Source organism: Phodopus roborovskii, unplaced genomic scaffold (genome assembly GCF_943737965.1).
Source record: "Phodopus roborovskii unplaced genomic scaffold, PHOROB, whole genome shotgun sequence".
Taxonomy (NCBI): Eukaryota; Metazoa; Chordata; class Mammalia; order Rodentia; family Cricetidae; genus Phodopus; species Phodopus roborovskii.
The window spans coordinates 19,136,686-19,159,208 of record NW_026126514.1 but is presented as its reverse complement, the minus strand read 5'-3'; the positions used below and the strand labels follow the sequence as shown (position 1 = coordinate 19,159,208).

The 22,523-nt window shown below is 42.2% G+C and overlaps 1 protein-coding gene across 1 annotated transcript in view; it reads right to left on the bottom strand.

The window, feature by feature from the left end:
• Positions 1 to 15,675, bottom strand: part of Arid4a (AT-rich interaction domain 4A) — a 68,854-nt gene extending 53,179 nt beyond the window's left edge. The window contains exons 1-5 of the mRNA XM_051195954.1: positions 15,367 to 15,675; positions 14,364 to 14,421; positions 12,180 to 12,290; positions 9,604 to 9,669; positions 8,080 to 8,170 (exon numbers count right to left, since the gene is read on the bottom strand). Of these exons, the coding sequence (XP_051051911.1) occupies positions 8,080 to 8,170; positions 9,604 to 9,669; positions 12,180 to 12,290; positions 14,364 to 14,369 (274 nt within the window). The 5' untranslated portion in view covers positions 14,370 to 14,421; positions 15,367 to 15,675. The remainder of the gene's footprint in view (positions 1 to 8,079; positions 8,171 to 9,603; positions 9,670 to 12,179; positions 12,291 to 14,363; positions 14,422 to 15,366) is intronic.
• Between the last annotated feature and the right edge of the window lie 6,848 nt (positions 15,676 to 22,523).

The following is a 22,523-nucleotide window of genomic DNA, read 5'->3' as shown; positions in this document are numbered from 1 at the left end:
ATACGTAAGCTTTAAATGGTGACCTGTAAAGGCTACTATTTACCGTGAAAGAAACATAAAGAAGTAAAGCTGCTTCAGCTGAGTCAGGCAGAGAAGAGTGAGCACGAGGCCTGGGACATCACTATGCCCCGCTACAGGCTTTATAAATACGGTATAATTTTTGGGCTACACTCAATTTACATTTTTTGTTCTGCAATAATATATGTTAGATTGCTTTATTTATCAAACTATCTTTTAACGCGCTTTGATGAAGGATATAGAAATCACTACACAGACTGGGCTGGCCTCAAAATTAAAGGAATATGCCTGCGTCTGCAAATGTTGGGGTTAAAGGCATGTACTACCATGCCTGGCATCTTCTAACTTGTCTCCTGTATTAATACTCAGCTTAAAACACAAACCTATTTGTGCAGCTATACAAAATTACTTTCTTCCTTTCTGTATTTATGCTATTCTAAGCTTACGTTTCTCTTGAAACTTTTTTGCCAAAAGTTCAGATTCAAACACATATTAGTCTAGGCCAACACAGAACTAGCATCACCAATAGCATTGTCTTCTAACTCTACATCTGGTCTCACTGAAAGTATTCAAGGACAATTAACATACAAAGTGGGGTCATATCCTATGATAACTTGGAAGAGTTTCTTAAGTGCTTGTCTCAGGCTAACCTCTAACATATGAATACTAAACAAGTCACAGACACCAGGGGCTAGAGAGATGGCACTAGTGATTCCTTCAGAGGACCCAGGTTCAGTTCCCAGCATACATGGAGTAGTTTACAATCATCTATAACTCCAGTTTCCAGGGGTCCTGGCCTCTATGGGCACCTGCACACATAAGATGCATATAAATTCACAAATATACACATACATAAAGATAAAAATTAAAAAAAAATTGCATTCAGTCACTAACTGAAATGTCATTATTTAGAGCAACGGTTCTGAACCTACCTAATGCTGTGACCCTTTATTTAATACAGGGTTATCCTTATGTTGCGGTGACCCACCAGGCATAACTGTAATTTTGCAACTGTATGAATGGTAATGTAAACATCTGTGTTCTCTGGTGGCCTTTTGGAGGTTGCGACCCCCAGGTTGAGAACAGCTGGTTTCGAGTATGATTGCATTTACTGTATTTTTTACCTTTGAAAAATGTCTACTGAGGTGCTGGATGCCCCAACTTTCCACTGCAATAACAAGTCCAATTCAGCTAGCACCACTTCAGCCTCTGGTAAGCACCCAATGGCTGATGGCGTAATGGCAGGCAGGCCTTGAGCTTAAATCTGAATCACCTCTGTTGTTCTTTACATGTAGTATGAGGTGATGGTCTAGTTACATTCTTCATGGGAAGAGCTAGTTTTCTCAAAACATTTGTTGAAGACATTGTTATGCTCATACTTTTGGCAGATGTGACTACCCCACAAATCCATGGGTTTATTTCTGAGCTCTCTAACCTGTTCTATTGTCTCTACATGTCTGTGCTAACATCAGACAAACTCAGTTACTATAATTGAATAGATCAGGTAGGCAATGAAAGCCAGGCAAAGTTGCTCAGAGATTTAAAGCAACTGTCACCAAGCTGACATGAGTGACATCACTGGGATCCCACATGCTAAGAAAGAACCGAGTCCCAAAGATGTCCTTTGATTTCCACAAGTACACTGACATGTACATGCCTACATGGCTGGCATACACACAAAATGCATAAACGAATAAACAAAATAAAGTTAGCAATGTATCGTGAAGCTTGTTCTCCAATATTGCTTTAAACTTGTCATTTGAAAGACAATCAATATGCCCCCAGAACTCTTAGACCTGATAAACACGTTCAGCATAGCAGCCAGACACAAAATCAACACACAGAAATCATTAGCTTTTCTATATTCCAATAATGAACCTACTGAGAAAAAGATCTGGAAAAATCCAATTAAAACAGCATGTAACACTAAGGAATAACCCTAAGCCAAGAGGCTGGGGAAGTCTATGATGAAAGCTTTAGAATACTGGCAAGAGACTGAAGGTAAATGGAAGGCAAGGAGACCTCACGTTCATGGATGGACAGAGTGTTGTAAACACCTCTGTACTGTTGAAAATAACTATAGATTCAACTCAATCCCCATCAAAATTACAATAATACTCGGGGCTGGAGAAATGACCCAGAGATTACAGGCACAGGCTGCTCTTCTAGAGGACCTAGGTTCAATTCCCAGCACCCACATGGCAGCTCACAACCGTAACCCCAAGATCTGACATCCTCACAAAGACATACATGCAGGCAAAACACCAATGCACATAAAATAAAAATAAATAATTTTTAAAATACCACAGTAGTATTCTTCACAGAAACATAAAAAATATTCAGAAATGGATATAGAAGCACAAAAGACCTCAAATACCAAAACAATCTTAAGAGATTAATGCTGGAGGCATCAGAGTCCCTGATCCCAGATTATACTACAGAGCCACAATAACAAAAACAGTACGCCAGCAGAAAAAGGTAGATGAAAAGAAAAGAGCAGAGAATCCAGAAATAATGCCACAGACAGTGAATCTTTTGACATGCCAAAATAAATCTTGGGGGAAAAACACCCTCTTCAACAAATGATACTCAAAAAACTGTATATCCCTACATCAAAGAATAAAAATTGGTTCCTTATCTTTCACTGTACACAGAAATAAATATAAGTCTAGAAGCTGGAAAGTGCTAAAGGAAGATATAAGCAAAACACTTGAATTCACAGTACAGGATTCCAAAAGCACAAAAAATAAGCCCAAGAACTATCAGGATGGTTTGCATAAAATTAAGCTTCTATACAGCCAAGGATAGAATCACTACAGTGAAGACAGAGCCCAGGAATGAAAGAAAGTCTTTGTCAACTATATACCAGACAGAGGATTAACAGCTAGAATATATAAAGAACTCCAAAAATTAAACAAAAGCACAAAACAAATCATCCTGTCAACAAATGAGCTAACAAACTGAGTAGAATGTTCTGAAAACAACTACAAACAGCCAACATCCTTACCCATCAGGAAAATATGGAATAAATCTGCTTTGAGACTCTATTTCACCCCAGTCAGAATGGCTGCCATCAAAAACAAAATGTAACCAATTCTGACAAGCACACAGGGAAAGAACCTTTAGACACTGGGAGGATGAGGGAGGAGACAGCAAATGTTCAGCCACTGTGGAAGCCAGTGTGGTGGTTATTCAAAAACTGAAAGAACTACCGAACGATCCAACTGTGTCACGATCCAACTGTGTCACTCTTGGACCTGAAGGGATTTAAAACAACCTACCAGACCCACACTTGGCACACTCCTCTAACTGCTGAATAGTCACTTAAGCCAAGAAATTAGACAGCCCAGGTGCACAAAAGTGTGGTACACAGACAATAGAATTCCACACTATCATAAAGAAAATTGAAATTATGATACCTATAGGTAAATGGATGGAACCAGAAGTCATTATGTTAAAGGAAAAAGCTAGACTCAGAAAAACAGGTACTATGTTTTTTCTCCTATATATGAAAAGAAATCTACAACCCCCAAATGTGTGTGTGTGTGTGTGTGAGAGAGAGAGAGAGAGAGAGAGAGAGAGACTACAAAGGGAACATGAGAGGATAAGAAAGAGGGGAGCTTCAGGGAAGGGAGAAAGAGAAGGCAACGGGCTATGTATGACAAGAAAACAAAAGACAACTATCCGAGGGAAGAGAATATCATGCTTCCCAAGCACTGCACACAGGCCATCATATCTGGTGAGAAATATTTATAGTGTTCTCCAGAGACAAACAACAAAACTGCCAAGATTGCTGCTGCTGGGGATGCTGAGGCATGAGGACTCTGCTTGAGACCAGCTTAGCCCACACAATGAGATCCCTAATGAGCTGAGATTACATACAGTTCAATATTAGAAAGCAATGTGCTATTAGACTAAACAAACAAACACCAGAACAAAACCAGCCAAACAAACAAACAAACAAACAAACAAAAACACCTCCTTCACACACAGAATCTCCCAGCAGAGAGGTAACACTGGGGATCAAACCCAGGGCCTTGATAGGCAATTGCTCTCCATGGAGCCACATCGAGCCCCATAATCCTTCAAACTTGTTATTCAGCTATGACAAAAGAGAATGACCTTTATTACATGAGAGGTTTACTGTCACTGATGATGATGGTGTCTTCACATCCTGACTAATCCTAACCCTATGTGATCCACACCAGCAAGGCCATGTCCTCTTCTGTTCATTTTCAATAGTTCTGTGTACCTTCAGCTATCTTTGAAGGCCAAAGGAGGTCAAAGATCTTCTACCTTTTATAGTGCTCTCTGTGGTTTTCCAATCTACCAAATACTTTGCTAGAAATGTAAATGAAGAAAACTTGAGAAGAAAAAAAACAACAAAACCCAAAGGTGGAAAATGCTCCCTCAAACACATTTACTCTCTCTTATACCTGAATACACGCGCGCACGCACACACACACACACACAAAGTTTATGACCTGTGAGAGATCACACATCCTATTTTGCCATCTTTGTAAACTGTAATTACACTCATTATCCTCTATTCAGCCTTACGTGTGCACATCCCTGAAGACTTCATTCACAGTAGAGTGGTTTTGGAGCGCACTTAAGTGAACAGTGACTTTTAAAACCTTAAACACTGACAGAGCAATGCACACAAGTGCAAACCTCCTTAATATATATATATATATTTTTTCTGTTTTCATGGTATTAGGATCAAAGTCATGGCCTTATAGACAAGTACTCTTATCGGTGAACTGTAACTGAAGTCCTCCTCATGATTTTTAGTTTTTCCCCAAATAAGTGTTTCTGTTTGTTTGGTTATGGTCTGCCTTCCTTTCCTTCTTTCTTCTCCTTTTTTTTTTTTTTTTTTTTAGATTTACTCATTAGAGAATTTAAAGCTATATTTTTAATTACAAAGGGGGAGGGTATGTGCATGTGAGTGCAGACATCCATGGAGACTCGCAGAGGCTCTGAATCCCCTCCCCTACAGCTAGAGTTACAGGTAGTTGTGAGCTGCCCAACAAGGGTGCTGGGAACTGAACTCAGGTCCTTTGGGAGAGCCGTAGGTCATCCCTCCAGCCTTATATTTATTTGTGTGTGTGCACGCATGCGTGCATGCATACGCCGCAGCACATGTGGGAGAGTGAGAGTATTTTGAAGGGTTAGTAGTCTTCTTGCACTACAAGCATCCCAGTTCAGTTGTCAGGCTTTGGGCCACTTCTGCCCACCAAGCCATCTCACTGGCATATCCACTTTGTTTTCTATACATGTACTATATGCATCAGAATCATTCAGTATGTTAATAAAAGAAAGCAGGCATTGCCATCCCTAGATCTACTGAATTTAAGAGGTTTGGGGTCCTCAATTTATATTGTTTAGATAAGATTTGATTCTTACATATTCTTCGATATGCTTTGTTATGTTAATCATAAGCAAGATAGGCTTTAAGTGTTAAGAATATACACTTTCGCTTCTTCTACTTCAGGAAAACACCAAATGGTGGATGACGCCCATGCAGCCCGGTGCAGTGGGAGGGCCCAGAGGACCCAGGGGCCCAGGATTAGGAGGCAGCTACGGCTTCGGAGGAGGTCTCAGCAGCGGTCTCAGGGGCCGCAGTCATGGTCAAGGCCATGGCCATGGTTGATGCCATGAGGCTTAAAGTCGTAGACAAGGAGTGGATCCCTGTCACCAAGCTGGGCCACCTGGTTAAGGACATGAAGATCAAGTCTCTGGAGAAGATCTATCTTTTCTCTCTGCCTATTAAGGAATCAGAGATTATTGACTTTTTCCTGGGGGCATCCCTAAAGGATGAGGTTCTAAAGATCATGCCAGTATATAAGCAGACAAGGGCTGGCCAGCGGACCAGGTTCAAGGCTTTTGTGGCTATTGGGGACTACAACAGTCATGTTGGTGTTGGTGTTAAGTGCTCCAAGGAGATAGCCACTTCTATCCCAGGGGCCATCATTTTGGCCAGGCTTTCCATTGTCCCTGTGAGGAAAGGCTACTGAGGGAACAAGATTGGCAAGCCCCACACTGTTCCATGCAAAGTGACAGGCTGCTATGGCTCTGTGTTGGTGCGTCTCATCCCTGCCCCCAGAGGCACTGGCATCGTCTCTGCTCCTGTGCCCAAGAAGCTACTGATGATGGTTGGTATTGATGACTGCTATACATCAGCCAGGGGCTGTACTGCCACCCTGGGCAACTTTGCCAAGGCTACCTTTGATGCCATCTCTAAGACCTATAGCTACCTGACCCCCAACCTCTGGAAAGAGACTGTGTTCACCAAGTTTCCTTATCAGGAATTCACTGGCCATCTTGTGAAAGCCCATATTAGAGTCTCTGTTCAGAGGACTCAGGCTCCAGCAGTGGCTACCACATAAGGGTTCTATATAAGAAAAACAAAATGAATTAAGTCTGTTAAAAAAAAAAAAAAAACAGAATATACACTTTCTTCTCTAATTATCCAGCACAGAAGAGCACTGTAAATGATGCTCACTAGCAGCTCCTTTCTAGAAATGACACAATGCTACTCATGTAGAAGACAGATTCCTAATTCAATGATAATTCTGGAATGCAAAAGCAGGAAATGAGAAGATGTACAGGTATTGCTTCTGCAGAGCAGAGGTAAGGCTTAGTACAGGTCATGAATACAACCTTGAAACTGAGTGCCTCAGAAGACATGTCAGTATCTGAATAGGCATCATATTATCTCTCATAACTCTGCACCTACCAACCTTTAGCCTTTCCCAGTACCTTACTTAATATAACATAAATCTATCAATGTCATATCTCACAATTTGTATTAACTGCAGTTTTTAAATCTTTAAAAACTACCAAGAATTAACAACAGCTCAGTGAGAAACATCTTGAGAATTATAGTACCACATGAACCACAACTTTTAGGAAGCCAAAGAAGAATTAAAAGCTTTGAAAAAAAAAGTACTTGCAAAGAGTAAGTTAATTAAACTAAAAGTAAATCTAACTAAGCAAGGAAACCATAACACTATAACTACATTACTATATCAAGATAGATATATAAGAACCAGCAAGATGATGGGTGCCCGTGTAAAAAATCTTGGATACAGCCAACCGGAAGTGCTTAGTCTCAAAGTACTGAGAAGGGGTTTGAAGCACCTCTCCAGCTAGTCTACTCAGTATAATCTCAGCACTTCAGTGCAACTTTTAAGTTTTAATTTGCATGTGCTCTGACACTTGTTGCTTCTCACTAAAAGATTTTAGTTCTGTTTTGAGACAGAGTTTCATGTACCCCAGGTTGGTTTCAAACTCAGTATGTGGCCTAGGACTGCCTCCGACTCCAGATCTTCTTGCCTTTTGCCTCTGAGTGCTAGGATTATAGAAATGGACCATTATACGTGCAGGGTCTCACTAAGTAGCCCTGCCTGGACTGAAACTCATTTATGTACCAGGGTGGCCTTGAAAACATAAAAACCCACCTGCCTCAGCCTCTGAATACTGGGAATAAAGGTATTCACCACCACTCCTGACTCACTAACATTGTTTTAATGCCAGCACAAGTTTACAAACAGAGCATGAAGAATGAGCTCACATGAGCAGTATGTTTATCGTTCCTGAAACTTCCTAATAGGAGAATCTACCGTACAGATCATCAAACATGAAGCTACAAGCACCTAGGTTTAAATCCACTTTGGCAGAACTTGTTCCATTTTTATACTCTGCTCTAACACCTACATTATCCTGTGCAGCAAGTGGCAGTGACTCCTGTCCAACCCTAAGTACAATTACAGGAATAATATTATAATACTGTCTCAAGAAAGGGGGAAAAAAAAAAACAAAAACTAGACTTTCTTCAAGACAAAACATCCAAGTGAGCCACAATAGAAGTTCTCTTAGATAAAAGATAAAAATGATAGCTGCTTTTGCTCCCAGCTGAACATCACTACAATTTTAGCTAGCTATATGCTGTAAGTCCACACGGAAGACTGCATGTTCTCTGCCAACACACACATCAGTGTATTTATAAGGTAGAGAAATACATGCCTGATCAAAGCTATGTGTAAAATTACTACTTACCCACGGTATACCAGCTAGCATCTGTCAACTTGCTGATAATAGCTTCCTGGAAGGATCCATCAGATGTCCGTGTTTCAACAATAGCTCCGACCTAAAACACGAAACCAAAATTTTCTTATAACACACACACCAAACCACCCCTACCAACTACATGTGTAAGAAACTTTGATGAACGCATAAACTAGAACAGGGAAGAATTATCAGTTTGGATGCTCATATCTTCATTATGAACCTAAGCCCCAAAGTTCTTTGGTGAAAGGGAATTGATGCTTATATTTTACAAACAGAAAAGACAATTTGCAGAATCTAGGATTAAAATCCTGACTAAAAATTTTTACTTCAGAGTTTGTTCATCATATTGTATTATTTTCAATAAGCTCAAATATAACAAATGTCAAACCATAAGACAACAAAAATAATTTGTTTCCTATTGCCAAAATATTGAGTATGGAATTCAGCATCTGTATTTTAGAAACTTTTTAGATAAAGGTTCAGCAGGATGGAGAAGAATGGACCAGTTAATCTCTTTTAAGCTTCCAGACCTCTGTATAACAGATATTAACCAAAATGGTACTTTGACATAACAAGTACTTACTATATACAAAAACAGTCAGAAATGGATAGAAAACAATATTCATTAAAGTAAATAATAAAACAAATACAGTTTATCTGATGAATCAGAAGAAAAGTTTAGCTGGGTGGTGGTAGCATATAAGTTTTTAATCCCAGCATTTGGGAGGCAGAGGCAGAAGGATCTTTGTGAGTTCAAGGCCAGCCTGGTTTACAGCTCGAGTTCCAGGACAGGCTTCAAAGAAAACCTGTCTTGAAAAACCAAAAAAAAAAAAAAAAAAAAAAAAAAAAAAAAGAAGAAGAAAAACTTATGACATTTGTCATGTCACAGGAATCATCTTAAATACTGAAACAATGTATTTAAAAAGAAAAAAATGAGGACTATATTTGAACTAAACAAGTAGACCCCCCCCCCAGGTATATTTCTATCAGTTCAAGTCCAGCCTGGTCTACATACTGAGCACCAGGCTAGTTAGGGCTACACAGTGAGATCCTGTCTCAAAATAAGCAAGCAAACAAACAAGCTATATATATTCATATGGATATATGTATTCAGTCCATGAACTCAAACCAAAAGGCAAGTGAAAGCGCATCCTAACATACATATGAAGCTACTCTGTCAGCCAAACACAGTGGCAATTAATCCCAGCACTCAGGAGGCAGATGTCTGTGCTACAGAATGTTAGGACAGCCTGGGCTATGAGACCATACAAAAAAAACCAAACTAAAAAGCAAAACAAAATGGAGACAAATTACATAAATAAGTTATCCAACTATGTTTGATTCTTAAAAAATACAATCATTGCACTATCACAATTTACACTACTGTGCATTCCTATTTTGCTTTCTGATTAAACACATGAAAATATAAATATGTACAATGAAAAGTTTGATAAATTATGGCATTGGCCTGTGGTTCACTAGTTTTGATTCTGAACTGTCCGACATACGTACTCTTAAAGGACCCTTCACTTGGTCATCTTGCACCAATTGTGTTGTGTTATCCTGTTTCAGCAATACCTGGAAAACAAAACAATCTGCAAGTTACTTCCTAAACAATGCCTCTGTAGTAACACTGCAGATGCCTCCTTAATACCCTGTGGTTACCTCTGGCATAACAGTTATTACAGTGTCTTGTATTTATGTTTATTTTCTTTCTCATTAACTACGAGCTCCTTGAGGGCTGGAACCCTCTTTCATTATTGCTATTCCCCTCGTAGTTAGCAAGTGTCAGTGCATATTACAGCCACTTAATAACTGCTTGCCCAGTGAACAAACTGTAGATTTATAATCCAGTGATACTATTAAAATGTAAAAGTGCTTCCAGTGCATTTTATCAAGTCATAAAAGGTTTTGATTGTCACAAAACATTCTTAAAACCCTTCAATTTTTATTGGCTATTTAAAAACAGAGTTCTCATGATCCTTAAGCCTTATGAGTCTGTGCCAAGTGTAGCATGCCTTTAATCACAGCACGGGGGAGTCCGAGAGAGGCAGGCAAATCTCTGAGTTTGAGGCCAGCCTGGTCTCATAGTGAGTTCCAGGACAGTCAAAAAGTTACATAGAAAGACCATGTCTCAAAAAACAAACAAACAAAAAGCCTCTTATAATTAGAAGTAATTCAGTTACAAACAAGCATCCCTTTCCAATGCTCTTACTCCTCAGGTCTACCAAATGTATATCAGAGCAATTTTCCAAGTAACAAGAATTCTGAGTAACAAGTGTATTATTTTAGATAAACAACTGAGAGCCACAATAACTCTTTAAAGGTTAAAACTGTCAAAGATTCCCAAAAATTCAATGGTCCAATTTTATGGTTTACACAGTTAAAATGGCTATAGGAAATGAATATCAAATGGCATCCAACAATCAAGTATCCCTAGCAGATCTACAGCTGGGTCTGCTGACTGTATGAGTTGCATTGTCTGAGACCAAGGAATCCTAACACATTAAGATAAAAACTACTTGCAGATGTTTCTACTAGGAAGCTTTGAGATACAGTCCTGAGACACTCCATCTTGAGCAAGTTCCTATGAGGGGCTAATGTTACTGATCTGGGAAGTACAAGTTGTTCTAGCTTATTCATTTGTTCGTTCATTCTTTCATTCACACATTCAACAAACTCCAAGTGGCCACAAGATATAAAGCATTACTTTGAGTATCAGGAATAGAAACTCTAAGATGTCTTCTCCTTTTCATTGTATTTAACTCTGGTAAGAAAACAGATATTTAACTGAATGAGGCATATAACAAGCTATAATACATGAAACAATAATAATAATAATGCTATGACAGTTACAACAAAATATGGGAGCCTATAAAAAATATTTGGGAGCTGGAGAGATGGCTCAGAGTTAAGAGCTCCAGCTACTCTTCTAGAGGTCCTAACATCAAATCCCAGCAACCACATGGTGGTCCACAACTATCTATAATGAGATTTGGTGCCCTCCTCTGGCATTCAGACAGAACACTGTATGCATAATAAATAAATAAAACTTTTAAAAAAATATTTGGCGTATTAGCAAGAACTTTCTTGGATTATATTTTATGGCTCTGTAATGTAAAAATGTTTATATACACAAAGATATTCTTGTATTTACATTAGAAGGGTATTCAGAACAACAGACTAGGGATATGGCTGGGGTGGTAAAGGTAGCTTGGCATAAATGAGGCCATGAGTTCTAAACTCAGCATCATAAAAACCAGGCGTGGTGGCTTATGTATCTAATTCTTGGGGGTGGAAGCAAGAGGATCAAGTTCAAAGTCATTCTCAGGTACTTAGTGAGTTTGAGGTCACTCAGGTTACATGAAACACTACCCCAGAAAAAAAAAAAAAAAAAAAAAAACCTATACATTGGAAAATTTTCTACAGAGAAATAAAATATGTTAACAGATTTCTGAGAAGTTGTAGGTATTTATCCATCTGTCCTTTTCTACAATCCCTTCTATTACTTCCAAATTCTATACCGGAGTACATTAACTTTTTTTGCCTGGTTTTAAAAATCAACCTCTTGGTCATGAGCACTCAGGAGGCAAAGGCAGGATAGACAGACAGACAGATAGACAGACACACACACACTCATCCCCTGAATTCATTTTTAATGTTATTTTGAAAACATAATTTTACTGCATTGTTCTTCCTAATCACTGAAACTGTCTCTATCTGATTAAGAAAAGAGAGAGAGCAAATTACAGCAGAAGTACATTTCCATAAACAGGAACAATCCAAATGACACAAGTGTCACAACTTGGATCATTTCTCAGTTTGAGTTTATTTTTCAATTTTTAATATACTTTGTAAGTTTAGTCTACAATGGTGCTTGCTTATCACACTGATTCAACAGACTGATAAAGTGCAATCTCTCCCTTGTAATCTCTTCAATGTCCTTAAGAAAACTGTTGCATGACAGGAGTGACTCTTGTTACTGCCCAGCCTTCTGTCTCTTGCAGCACACCAAATAAACCTGCTTATTTTCTGAGAGACAAACAACAATAAAGGCTCGTCTGTCTGAAAGTCTACAAGCACTTTACCTTGACCTTCACCAGCCTCTTCACGGTCTTGATCTTTGCCTCACAGAAGGCCCCTCGGTACTTGGCACTGACATCGGTTCCCACTGTCAGGTAGGCAGGCTCATCTGCCGCCTGAGGAAAGAAGATAAACCCTTGAGCATTACCACTGTCCTCCTCTACCCCAACCTCAAACAGCCACCCAAAGGGTCCACATTTAAAGTCACTAGAATGGTAACATTACTTGCTCAATAACATTGATAATTCTGGAAATACTCCTAAAGCAAACATCTTATTAACACTACTTCATTTTATATACTCATTCCCTGATGCTATAAAATGTTTTGAAGTTGTAACTGGAAACTACTTTAGAAAAAAAAAATTTTTTTTTCTTTTTTCAGATACAACATGCTCTAAGATATTCTACAATTTAATATATAGGAACCAGAAAGATAAGAAAAAAGAATATATTTATATTAAAAATCTCATGATTTTATTAATTTTGGGCCTCCAGGTAGTTCTGTTTCCTGGTTTAAAAAGAATATTGCTATAAAATTAATATTAACAAATCCATAATTAAACATTTAGTGAGGCAGCTTTATAAAGGCAACATCTGTTTTTTACTTGCCTTGGGCTTTGAGACAAGGTGCAGGCTGTCTTTGCCTCCTAAATTCAGGGACAAGCCAGGGGCAATCAAGCCTGGCTAGGGCAATATCTTTTGATACAGTGTATATCACTACAGATAAGAAAGCAAGCAAACTCTTTAATGCATTGGCTGGAGGTTGCATTTAAAGGATTAAGTCTGAATTCAACTGATGAAAGCATTTATAAATTGATAGAGAAAGACTATAGCCATACCTAGCTTACAACATTTATCTTCTCAGTATACTTAAAAGGGAAATGAATTACATTTTTACCTTGACAGTAACAGATGATTGCTATCTCTGGCTGTCAACTTTACCTATTTTAAAAGCTGTATGTATTCACACAATTCAATTCAACACTATAAGTGCAAAGATAACAATGTATACTTTAGTTAAATACTTTTAAGTAGGAAACAATTTTTCATTTTCTCAAGTAATATTAAAGGAAGTTCTGTTGCTCCAAAATAAGAGAAGAAGAGAAAGTTTGAGTATTTCACAAAGTAATAGACTTAAACAGAGTCAGGTATGTGATGCATGTCTGTCATCCCAGCACTTAGAGAGAAGCAGAAGGCTACAGGATACTGTCTCAAATAACCCAAACAAAAACAACTATATATTTACTATATGTTCTATACATATACACACATATGGCAACAGTAAGTACAACATAGACCATGTACTTTGAAACATCAACCCATTTAAAAAGAAAAGGAATTGAAGAGGAACGCTTTTTGGCAAGTAAGTATCTGACCAGAAACAGGCTAGGGCCACAGAATTGTAATGTTAGGAAAGCTTCCTTTCTCTTTAAATATGCAGACAGTGATATTTGTAAAACTAGGAAGCTTCAAAACACTATACATGGAATCATGTAATGCATGGTTTTTGTTTTTGTTTTTGTTTTTTAGGTTTTTAGAGACAGAGTTTCTCTATATTGTTTTGGAGCCTGTCCTGGAACTCGATCTGTAGAACAGGCTTGCCTGGAGCTCACAAAGATCCACCGGCCTCTGCCTCCCCAGTGCTGGGAATAAAGGCGTGTGCCATCAACACCTGGCAGCATGTTTTAAGATATACTATGAAGACTGAACTAATCAAGCTAAATACTGTCATCACTTTACTTTACCCCAAGAAGAAATATCCAGAGCCACCTCCCTTCCGCAAGCTATGCATCACTTCTTTTAGAAAATGGCACTGAGAGTGGAAAGGGGGAAGTATTTTTTTTTTTTTTAAGAAAACAAGAGCAAAACAAAAACCCTCCAAAAAAGCCTAAGTAGGACAAAAGCTTAACTTCTAGAAAGGTGCTGCCAACACAGGAAGCGTTTGAAAACCGAAAGGCTGCACCGACCTTTCCAAAGTGCTAACTTCTAAAGAGAGGGCTGAACTGCCTGCATTCTCTCTCACACACACCACACACAAACACACACCACCCATTCACACGTCATTTTCCTGAAAGTGGTGCTTAGCAGGGAAATCAATTTAGAGTAACAAAAAGCTGCCATTCCACAACAGCCGCCTCGCGACTGGCATCGTCCAGGGCACCCGGCTGCGAAGAGTTGGCTCCACTTACCTTCATCTTGACCGGTGACCTGTGGGGTTCCAGCTTCCACGAGTTCTCTTCCCGGGCGCTGGAGCCAAGGCAGGGGAAAGAGAGGCAGAGGATCAGTACGAGGCGGGGTGCGACGGCGAAAGAAAGTAAACAAATGCAGGCGGGGAGGGGCTGAGCACCGTGGCTCGGGGGGCAGACCCCCGTCGGGCGACCACAGCGCAGCGGGCAGGGAGCAGAGCCCCACGCGCGCCAAAGGGCAGCGCGTCCCGCCCCTGCGCCGCCGGACAGCCCACCGCGCCCCCGCCTCGCCGGCCACTCGGAGTCCTGCGTCCCGGCCTCGCGGGTCCGCGCCCCGCCGGGCCCCGACTCTAGCGCGCGCCCCGCCTCCGCCGCTCGGCCCCCCTCGGCCCGCCCCGGCCCGGCCCGCGGCGGCGGCGGCGGCAACGGAGTGTCACGGCGCCATTGCTCTTCTGCCTCCGCTCTGCACCATGTCAGGAAGGAGAAGCGCTCCTTCACCCGGGGGGCAGAGGCGGCGGCCTGCGGCGGCGGCCGGCGCGGGGGGACCCGGGGGGGAGGCGCGGGGCGGGGAGGCGGCCGGACAGGGTGTGGGAGGGGAGCGAGCCGCACCGCCGCAGCGGCCGCCTCCTCCCGCGCCCGCCTCAACTTTTTGTACAGCCCGGAGAGGCGCGGGGCCCGAACCCCGCGGTCCCGCCGCGGGGTCCCCGCCGAGGACACGCAGCGGAGTTGGGGGCCGGCTCCCCCGGCAGCCCGCTCCTCCAGAGCAAACTTAGCGGCGCGGCCAGCCCCACAGCCATTTTCCCGGGGAGGCGACCGAGGCGACCGTGCCCGCAGTTAGCGCCTCGGCTCCCGAACCCGATCGCTGCCCGGCACCCCGGGCACGGCCCGCCCTGCATCCCCCTCCCCGCCTGCGGAGCTCACAACTGCACCGGGACTCCAACGCGGCAGCAGCTGCTCCCGCCGCTTCGCCCATTCAGCGGCCCCCGCTGCCCCGCTGCCTACCTACCTATTGCGGGTGCAGCGCGCTGTCAGCTCTCCAGTTCGCCGCCTTACTGACCGCCGTGGGCCCCCGTCCGGGAAGCACCGCTCCCGGCCGCAGCGGCAGTTCCTGCGCCGGGTTCCCCACTCGCCCCGATTTACTGCCACAATCCACCAAATAACAAGCTGTTGAGCAGACTCGCTTCTACACGAACTCCTATTGGCTGCTCATGACGCCGAAGAGCTTGGGATTGGAGCTCGCTGTCTGCCTTTCTCATTGGATGTAGCCCTGAAACTTCCATGATTGGTGCGGAAAACAGCAGGTAGGAAATCGTCCACTTGTGATTGGCTGAGTCCGGACGCTCACGGTATTGGAGGATAGGGGATTGAGTAAGAGAGCCCAGAAAATTGATTGGAAGGGCCGACTCCGGATGTGCTTGACTGAGCACTGATTGGAGAAGAGAGGGGTCAGGAAGAGCGGTTCCGCACGAGGATTGGGCGGTGGCGTGTCCCATGGAAACGGAATCCAGAACTGCGGCCAGGGCTTTGCACGGGGGCGGAGCCGGGTCTTCCCCGGGCGCCTGCGCCTAACCGGGTTCCCGGCGCCATTTTGTCCCGGCAGCATCGTCCGCAGCTCTATCCCATTTTCTGTGTCTAAAGGCGAGGACGCGGACTCGAGCTGGTAGGTTTGTTTCTGTGCGGCACCGGCGTACTATTTGCTTCCAGGACGACGCCTAGCGAAGGGTGGAGGAGTCACGAGGTCGTCCGAAAGGTCTGGTGAAGGCTCCAGGTGTCCGGTGGCTTCGGGGGTGGCGCAGCTCCGGGAGCACCGGAAGCGAGGGCAGCCATGGGAGCAGCTGTCCCGGCGGCGGAGGGAGCGGGGATGGGGGGTGGAGGAAGGGGGCGAGGCCGGAGGGGGCACACGTGTGGCTTTCTGTCCTCCGCGCCCCTTATCTCCGGGTGGCGGAATTGAGTGACATGGTTCCTCCCGGAACAGCCTTCCTCCCCTTTGAAATGCGTTTGGGAAATTGACTTGCCATCTTTAGTCACCAGGGGCCCAAGGGCAGCCTCCTTCGTTCGGACGGAGGAGGTGTGGTTTCTAGAAACGTCCTGCGTGGGGGTGGGAAGGTATTTCCTCCAACTGAAGCTATGAGGAAACGTGGAAGCTCTGGCTTTCGGAATGCTGAGGAATGTACCTGCCAGGACAGACGCTGCTGCTACTATGACCTTAGACAAGCGCCTCTTGTCACTGCATGAGGCCTGTGCTGCAGGGTTTTTTTCAAAGAAAGCAGTAGTGGCTCTGGAAAGACTGAAGTTTTCTCAGATGAAAGGGTTCGTCCAATCGGACAGACACGGGTGTTTTATTCGTCAGCTCCTCGTCTTGTTAACCGAGACAAAAACTTGTAATAGTTTGTACACTAAATTAAGGTGTGGAACGTTAACCACACTAAAGTTGCCCAATAGAGGACATCTTAACCAAAAACCAAATCAGCTTTAAAAGTAATTTACAAATTAAAGTTGTGACTTATTTTTCTCAAATGTATTAAAATTGTGAAGTATATTTTGATAGTTTTACTAAGTAAGTGCCCTAGTCATAACTATCTTTTTTAAATCTTCCTGGTTGTTTTTGGTGATGCTCAAAACTAGAAAATAGTTGAGTGAGTGGACAATTCATTGAGGATTTTTGTTCTTCTAGAGTTGTGCTGAAGAAAACAGACACCTCCCTGACAACCCGAAGTATCACAGGTGAGTGTTACTGTATATCGAAGTGAATTGAGCTGGGTTGTGCTGAGAAGGTTTTCGGTACACTACAACTAAATACTAGAATATGAGTAGTTGTTGGATGGTTTTGTTAGTTCAAGCTTTCAAATGAGTTGGTTTAATTAGCTTCCTGATGTTAGACCAGAATGAAATCCACAGACAAGTTCACCTATCCCTGGTGGTCACCTTTCAGGCCTTTGTGTTTTTGAGACAGGATTTCGGTAGTCCAAGCTACTTGAAGGAGCCAGGTAGCCAAGGGTGACCTTGGAGTGATCTGACTGCCTCAGCCTGACTGCCACCAAGCCTCGGTTTTTATACCTGGACTTTAAACACTTGGTGTTAAAGTCACAACCTGAGTATTTTCATGGTTTTGAGCTCCCACTGAGATTTAAAACTCTCTTGAGAAAGGTCCTATTAGTGAGTGTTTAGGAATGAAGGTCTTTGGTTTTCTGTTTGAGTCTGTTCTGTTTTGTTTTGTTTTTTAAGAAAATTATACTACTGAACCTCCGTGGTGGCAATCACCCATGCATCCAGTTCCAGATACACATAATTACGCCTATGTGAGTTTGAAAATTAATGAAAAATAAAGTAAAAATCTCTTCCAATCTTTCCACCAAATTATAATAAAGTTTATTCTGTATTCATAGGGCTTGGAATGGTTTTTAAAGTGATACAGTTGTGTTCATTTTGTTGTATTTTTGTTATTGTTTTTCAACTAAGGAAACAATTAGGAATCTCAAGTAGTTTGCCTATGAAGTACATTCCATGGATACCTTGGATAGATGAGTCATGATTTAAATTTTGGTTGTGCTGGGATTGAATGCAGGCCCTGGTGCAGCATGACAGGCAGGAGACCTCCAGTTTACCGTCCTGTCAGGGAGACATACCTTAATTTGTGAGAGCCTTCCTGTTTCTTTTTCTGTGCTAGCCACGATAAGCCAGAAGTTTTACAAAATGTTATGTCTAAAAACTACTAAAATTTTGAGGCTTCTTGGTTTCTTTGACAGTCCTGGCTTTTCTTTGGAATAGATTTTCAGAAGTGAGAATGCAAAAGATTTTCTGTAATCTTTTGTTCAAATAGAGTTATCTTTTTTTTCCTCCCTCCTTAGACCAGGTTTCTCTTTGTTCCCTGTGCTGGCCCAGAACTCACAGACCCAGAAGTCTTTCCTGCCTCCGCTTCCCAGCTGGCTAGGTTTTCAAGTGTTATCATCCCTACTGAACCTGGCAGAAACATCTAACTTCTTTTCTGAAAATGTTTTAGCATCCTACTTTGATCTTCAAATTTTTAATATTGCAATTCAACTGATTTTTGATTGTTAATAATGTGTGGATTCAGGGCTGGGAAGAGGCTTAGTGGATAAAAGTCATGCAGCACAAACTTGTTAGTTCAAATCCCGTATGCATACACAGAGCTGTGTGTTGGTTATGCAGGAAGAGCTTTGAAGCCATGATGGCCAGCCAGTGTAGCCAGGCAGGGAGCTAATAGTTTATGAAGAAAACCCGTCTCACAGACAGTAGAAAGCGGTGGAGGAAGACACCTGTTGTTACCAGCCTTTGGACCCCTTTGCTTCATGTGCTTGCACCGGTATACCTCACACACAGTTATGAAGATGAAGAAAATCCCATTAAGAACATATTAGCGGGACCTGGTAATGCAAGCCTATAGTTCCAGCGCTTTGGAGACTAGGACTATGAGGCCATTCTGAGCTACTAATGAGATCTTGTGTCAGAAACAAAACCAAAAAAAGAAGGTATTCACATACTTATACCCCTGAACTTTTCACTGGATCATTGTGTCAGGTGTAAATGAAAGAAATGACTGGTAATAAACTATTTTGAAAGACTAGTTTACAGATTCTAGTGAGAATGTAATTAGCTGCCCTATGTGGTATTTCTTACCGAAATAATAAGTAGGGACATTTTTATGTCTTTTTTCCACTTTTTAAACATTTATTTTGTGGATGATGTACATGTGCCATAGTATCTGGGTGGAGGTCAGGGAACAACTTTTGGGAGAGTCAGTTCTCTCCATCTACCATGCAAGTTCCAGGGCTCATTCTTGAGTCACCAGGCTTAGCAGCACACTTCCCTACAGGGTCATCTCCCCAGCCCTGGGTGCTTAATTATTTACTTGCCCACTTATATAGTTCAAATTCCTGGATTTGTTTATTTATTTATTTTAATTGAGATAGGGTTTCTTTTTTACCTGAGACCAGAGTCAAAATTCTGGGGCTCAGAGAACCTTCTGCCTCAGCCTCCAATATAGTGGGAACTACGTGTTGTACATGCCACATGATTCCTTGCTTCCACTTTCAATTCATCATTAATATTTAGTGCTGAGCACTGAATTTGTGTGTGTGTGTGTGTGTGTAAAACAATGTATTCTAGGTCTAAGGTGAAACATGCTCAAAGTGCACTCTCTGTCTTTCAGGTAACACTGGCTTTTGTGGGGAGAACCAAGGTGCTCTGGCTCTAGAAGACTTAGGATTTGTTGCTAGTGCTGAAAAGTTCAGGTTCTGGTTTGTAATTTTACTTCATCCTTAAGTGAGATTGGCCATGTTATATATGTCTATGCATGTGTGTACTTATATACCTTATTGGAAAGCAGTTTATTTGTAGAAGAATCACTGTATATTGAGAAGTATAATTGATTCAACTGGGTTGAATGTAGCTGTTTCCCAAAAGATTGAGCTTTGGGGGAATTACATAATTCTAATCAGACTTTTATTTTGGGCACCAGGAATGTGAGGGTGCTTTACCTAGCATACAATGGCTCTATAGGTTTAAAAGCCAGAACGGATGCTATTGTTACTATTTTTAAAGCATATTTTATAGAATCTACGAGGATGATCTTTTGCCTTGTTGAACTTTGTTTGTTTTATGACCACATGAACGGTGGTGTTCATTCATAAGTCATTCAAACTATAATGACAGTATATTTCAGGATAGGGATTAAAGCAGGTCTGGGCTACTTAATGACATTCCTCCAAAGAGTTTTGCCTAAGGAGTTTAGTGTGAATAAAATAAATAACATAATTAAATGTTTTTCAAGTCACCAATTGTCAGTGTAGCCCTAGCTATTCTGGAACTCCCACTGCAGACCAGGGTAGCCTCAAACTAAGAGCTCCTCCTGCATCTGCCTTTGAAATGCTAGGCTGAAAGGTGTGTGTATCATCATGCCCAGCTCGTGAAGGTTCCATATACAATCAGCTCTAGAGCTTTAAGCAGGCAGAGCCCGGAGCTAGTTAAGTGAGAAATTGTGAGCAAGTATGATTGAGATCCAAAAGCCGCTTTGGATAGCTAAATAGTTGGGAAAGGATGCCTGGCAAAAGACGGGTCAGAAAAGTTAGGAAGCCTATGTTGTCAAGAGTTGCTAGCATCAACTGCGCACCAGAATCCTTTGGAGCGTTTGCCCTCTACACATTTTAGAGGGCTTGGAGACTAGGGAATGAACATAAATTATTTTTATCTTGTTGCCCTTTGAGATAGGGCCTCAGTACATAATAGCCTGAAACTCACTGTTGTAGACCAAGCTGACCTCAAATAAACAGAAAACCCCCTGCCTCTGCCTCCCAAGTGCTGGGATTAAAGGCATTGTCCATCACAACCACCTTAAGATTTTGGCATTTTTCAAGACAGGGTTTCTTTATATAGCCTTAGCTGTCCTGCAACTCACTTTGTAGATCAGGCTGGCCTCAAACTCAGACCTACCTCTGCCTCCCAAGTGCTGAGATCAAAGGCATGCGTGACTACTGCCCAACAAGATATTTTTATTTGGTGTTTTAATAAGCCATAGTCTTCTTTCTTTAATCCTTCATTAGTCTTTTGCCTGTTTGGTTTTTTGTTTCGTTTGAGTTTTTGAGGCAGCCTCTCATCATATAGTCAGGACTGGCATGTTGCCTTAGTCTCCCTAGGGTCCTAGTGCTGGAGTTACAAGTGTGTACCATTGTGCCTGGGTTCTGTATTATTTGCTTTTTAATGTTTTTATTCTTCTACTCCCACTGATCCTTGCTTCTACTCTTATGTGACCCATTGTCTGACCCCATGTCAAGGGTTTTCCCTCTCCCATCCAGTAAGTTCCCTTGTCTTTGCTTACAAGTACATAGGCATCCTACCAGTGACTATCCATTCCTGAAGAAAACACTTTTTCTTCTATTAAGCATTAACTGTGTAAATACTTGGAGGAGTGAGGCCCCATGAGACCCTCTCTTTTCCTAACAGGATGTTGACAGACCCAGTCTTGTTCAGATCTTGAGCATAGGTAATCATGGCCACCATGAGTTCAAGGGTGCAATAGCCAGGTCAGTGTTGCATACCTCTTGGCTTCCTCTGGCTCTTACATTCTTTCTGCCTCTTGTGTGGTGTGCTCTGAGCCTGAAGTCGGTTATATAAATGTCCTATTTAGAGCTGCGCACTCAACAGTCGCTCTCAGCACTTGCCAGCAAGCCTTCCCGTAGACCTTGGAGGGAGGCAGAACAAGGAGACCACCATGTGGTCTTGTCTCTGCTGCAATGCTTATGTGTGGTCCTGTACCTTACCCGAGCAGTCCTTGCTTCCTCTACATTCTAGCACTTTCAGAATCCCACCCTCTGGTTTTAAAATAGCCAATGAAATTATACGTTGCCATGTGTGGGAGGCAAGAAATAAAAAAGTCATATAGAAGTCTGTAAACAGTTCTAGTCTGTGCTGCCACAAATAAAAACTATTTTCCTGTAGAAACCTTGGTGTCCGTCTCTTTGTTCAGAATCCCACGTTTCTGGGATTTGGTGATGAGGATGTCACCTCCCTATTCACCAGGGTGAGTCATGGTGCCCATTTTGCTGTGCCAGGGCAGAGAACATGGAGTGCATTGGAACCTGGTAAGTTCCAGGGACCGCAAGAGGGGCCTGACCACTTCCTGAAATCCAGGACTTGCCCAAATAGTTCATACAGGTTGGACTTGAGTGGCTCTAAGTAGCATGGTGGGCTGGAAGTGTATGAGTATGTTTGGAAGAGTCAGACAAGGCACTTGACCACTCAGGACAAAGTAGTAGTTGAATCAGCTTCAGTTCCCTGATGATCCTCATCCGTGGTGGTCTTACCGGGGTCGGATACTGACAGTTCTAGCTCTGACCCACTAAGGAACATGAAACATCCCCAAGGGGATGTGTGTATTAATGGATGGAGCAAAAGTTCATCCTCTCCCTCCCTGCCCTTGTGTGTTCAGAGTTGTCACAGGGATTTGGTATCCATTCCCTGTTGGCTAGATGGATGCAGTCCATGCCTATCCACAGTGGTTATGAGCGTGATTAGAAGAAAATTATAAAAAAGCATATTGTGTGATGTATGATGTATGATTAATTAAAGCTTGCCTGAGGATTCAGAAAGCAAAGCCAGCCTCAAGCTATAGAGATCAGGCAGTGGTGGCACACACCTTTAATCCCA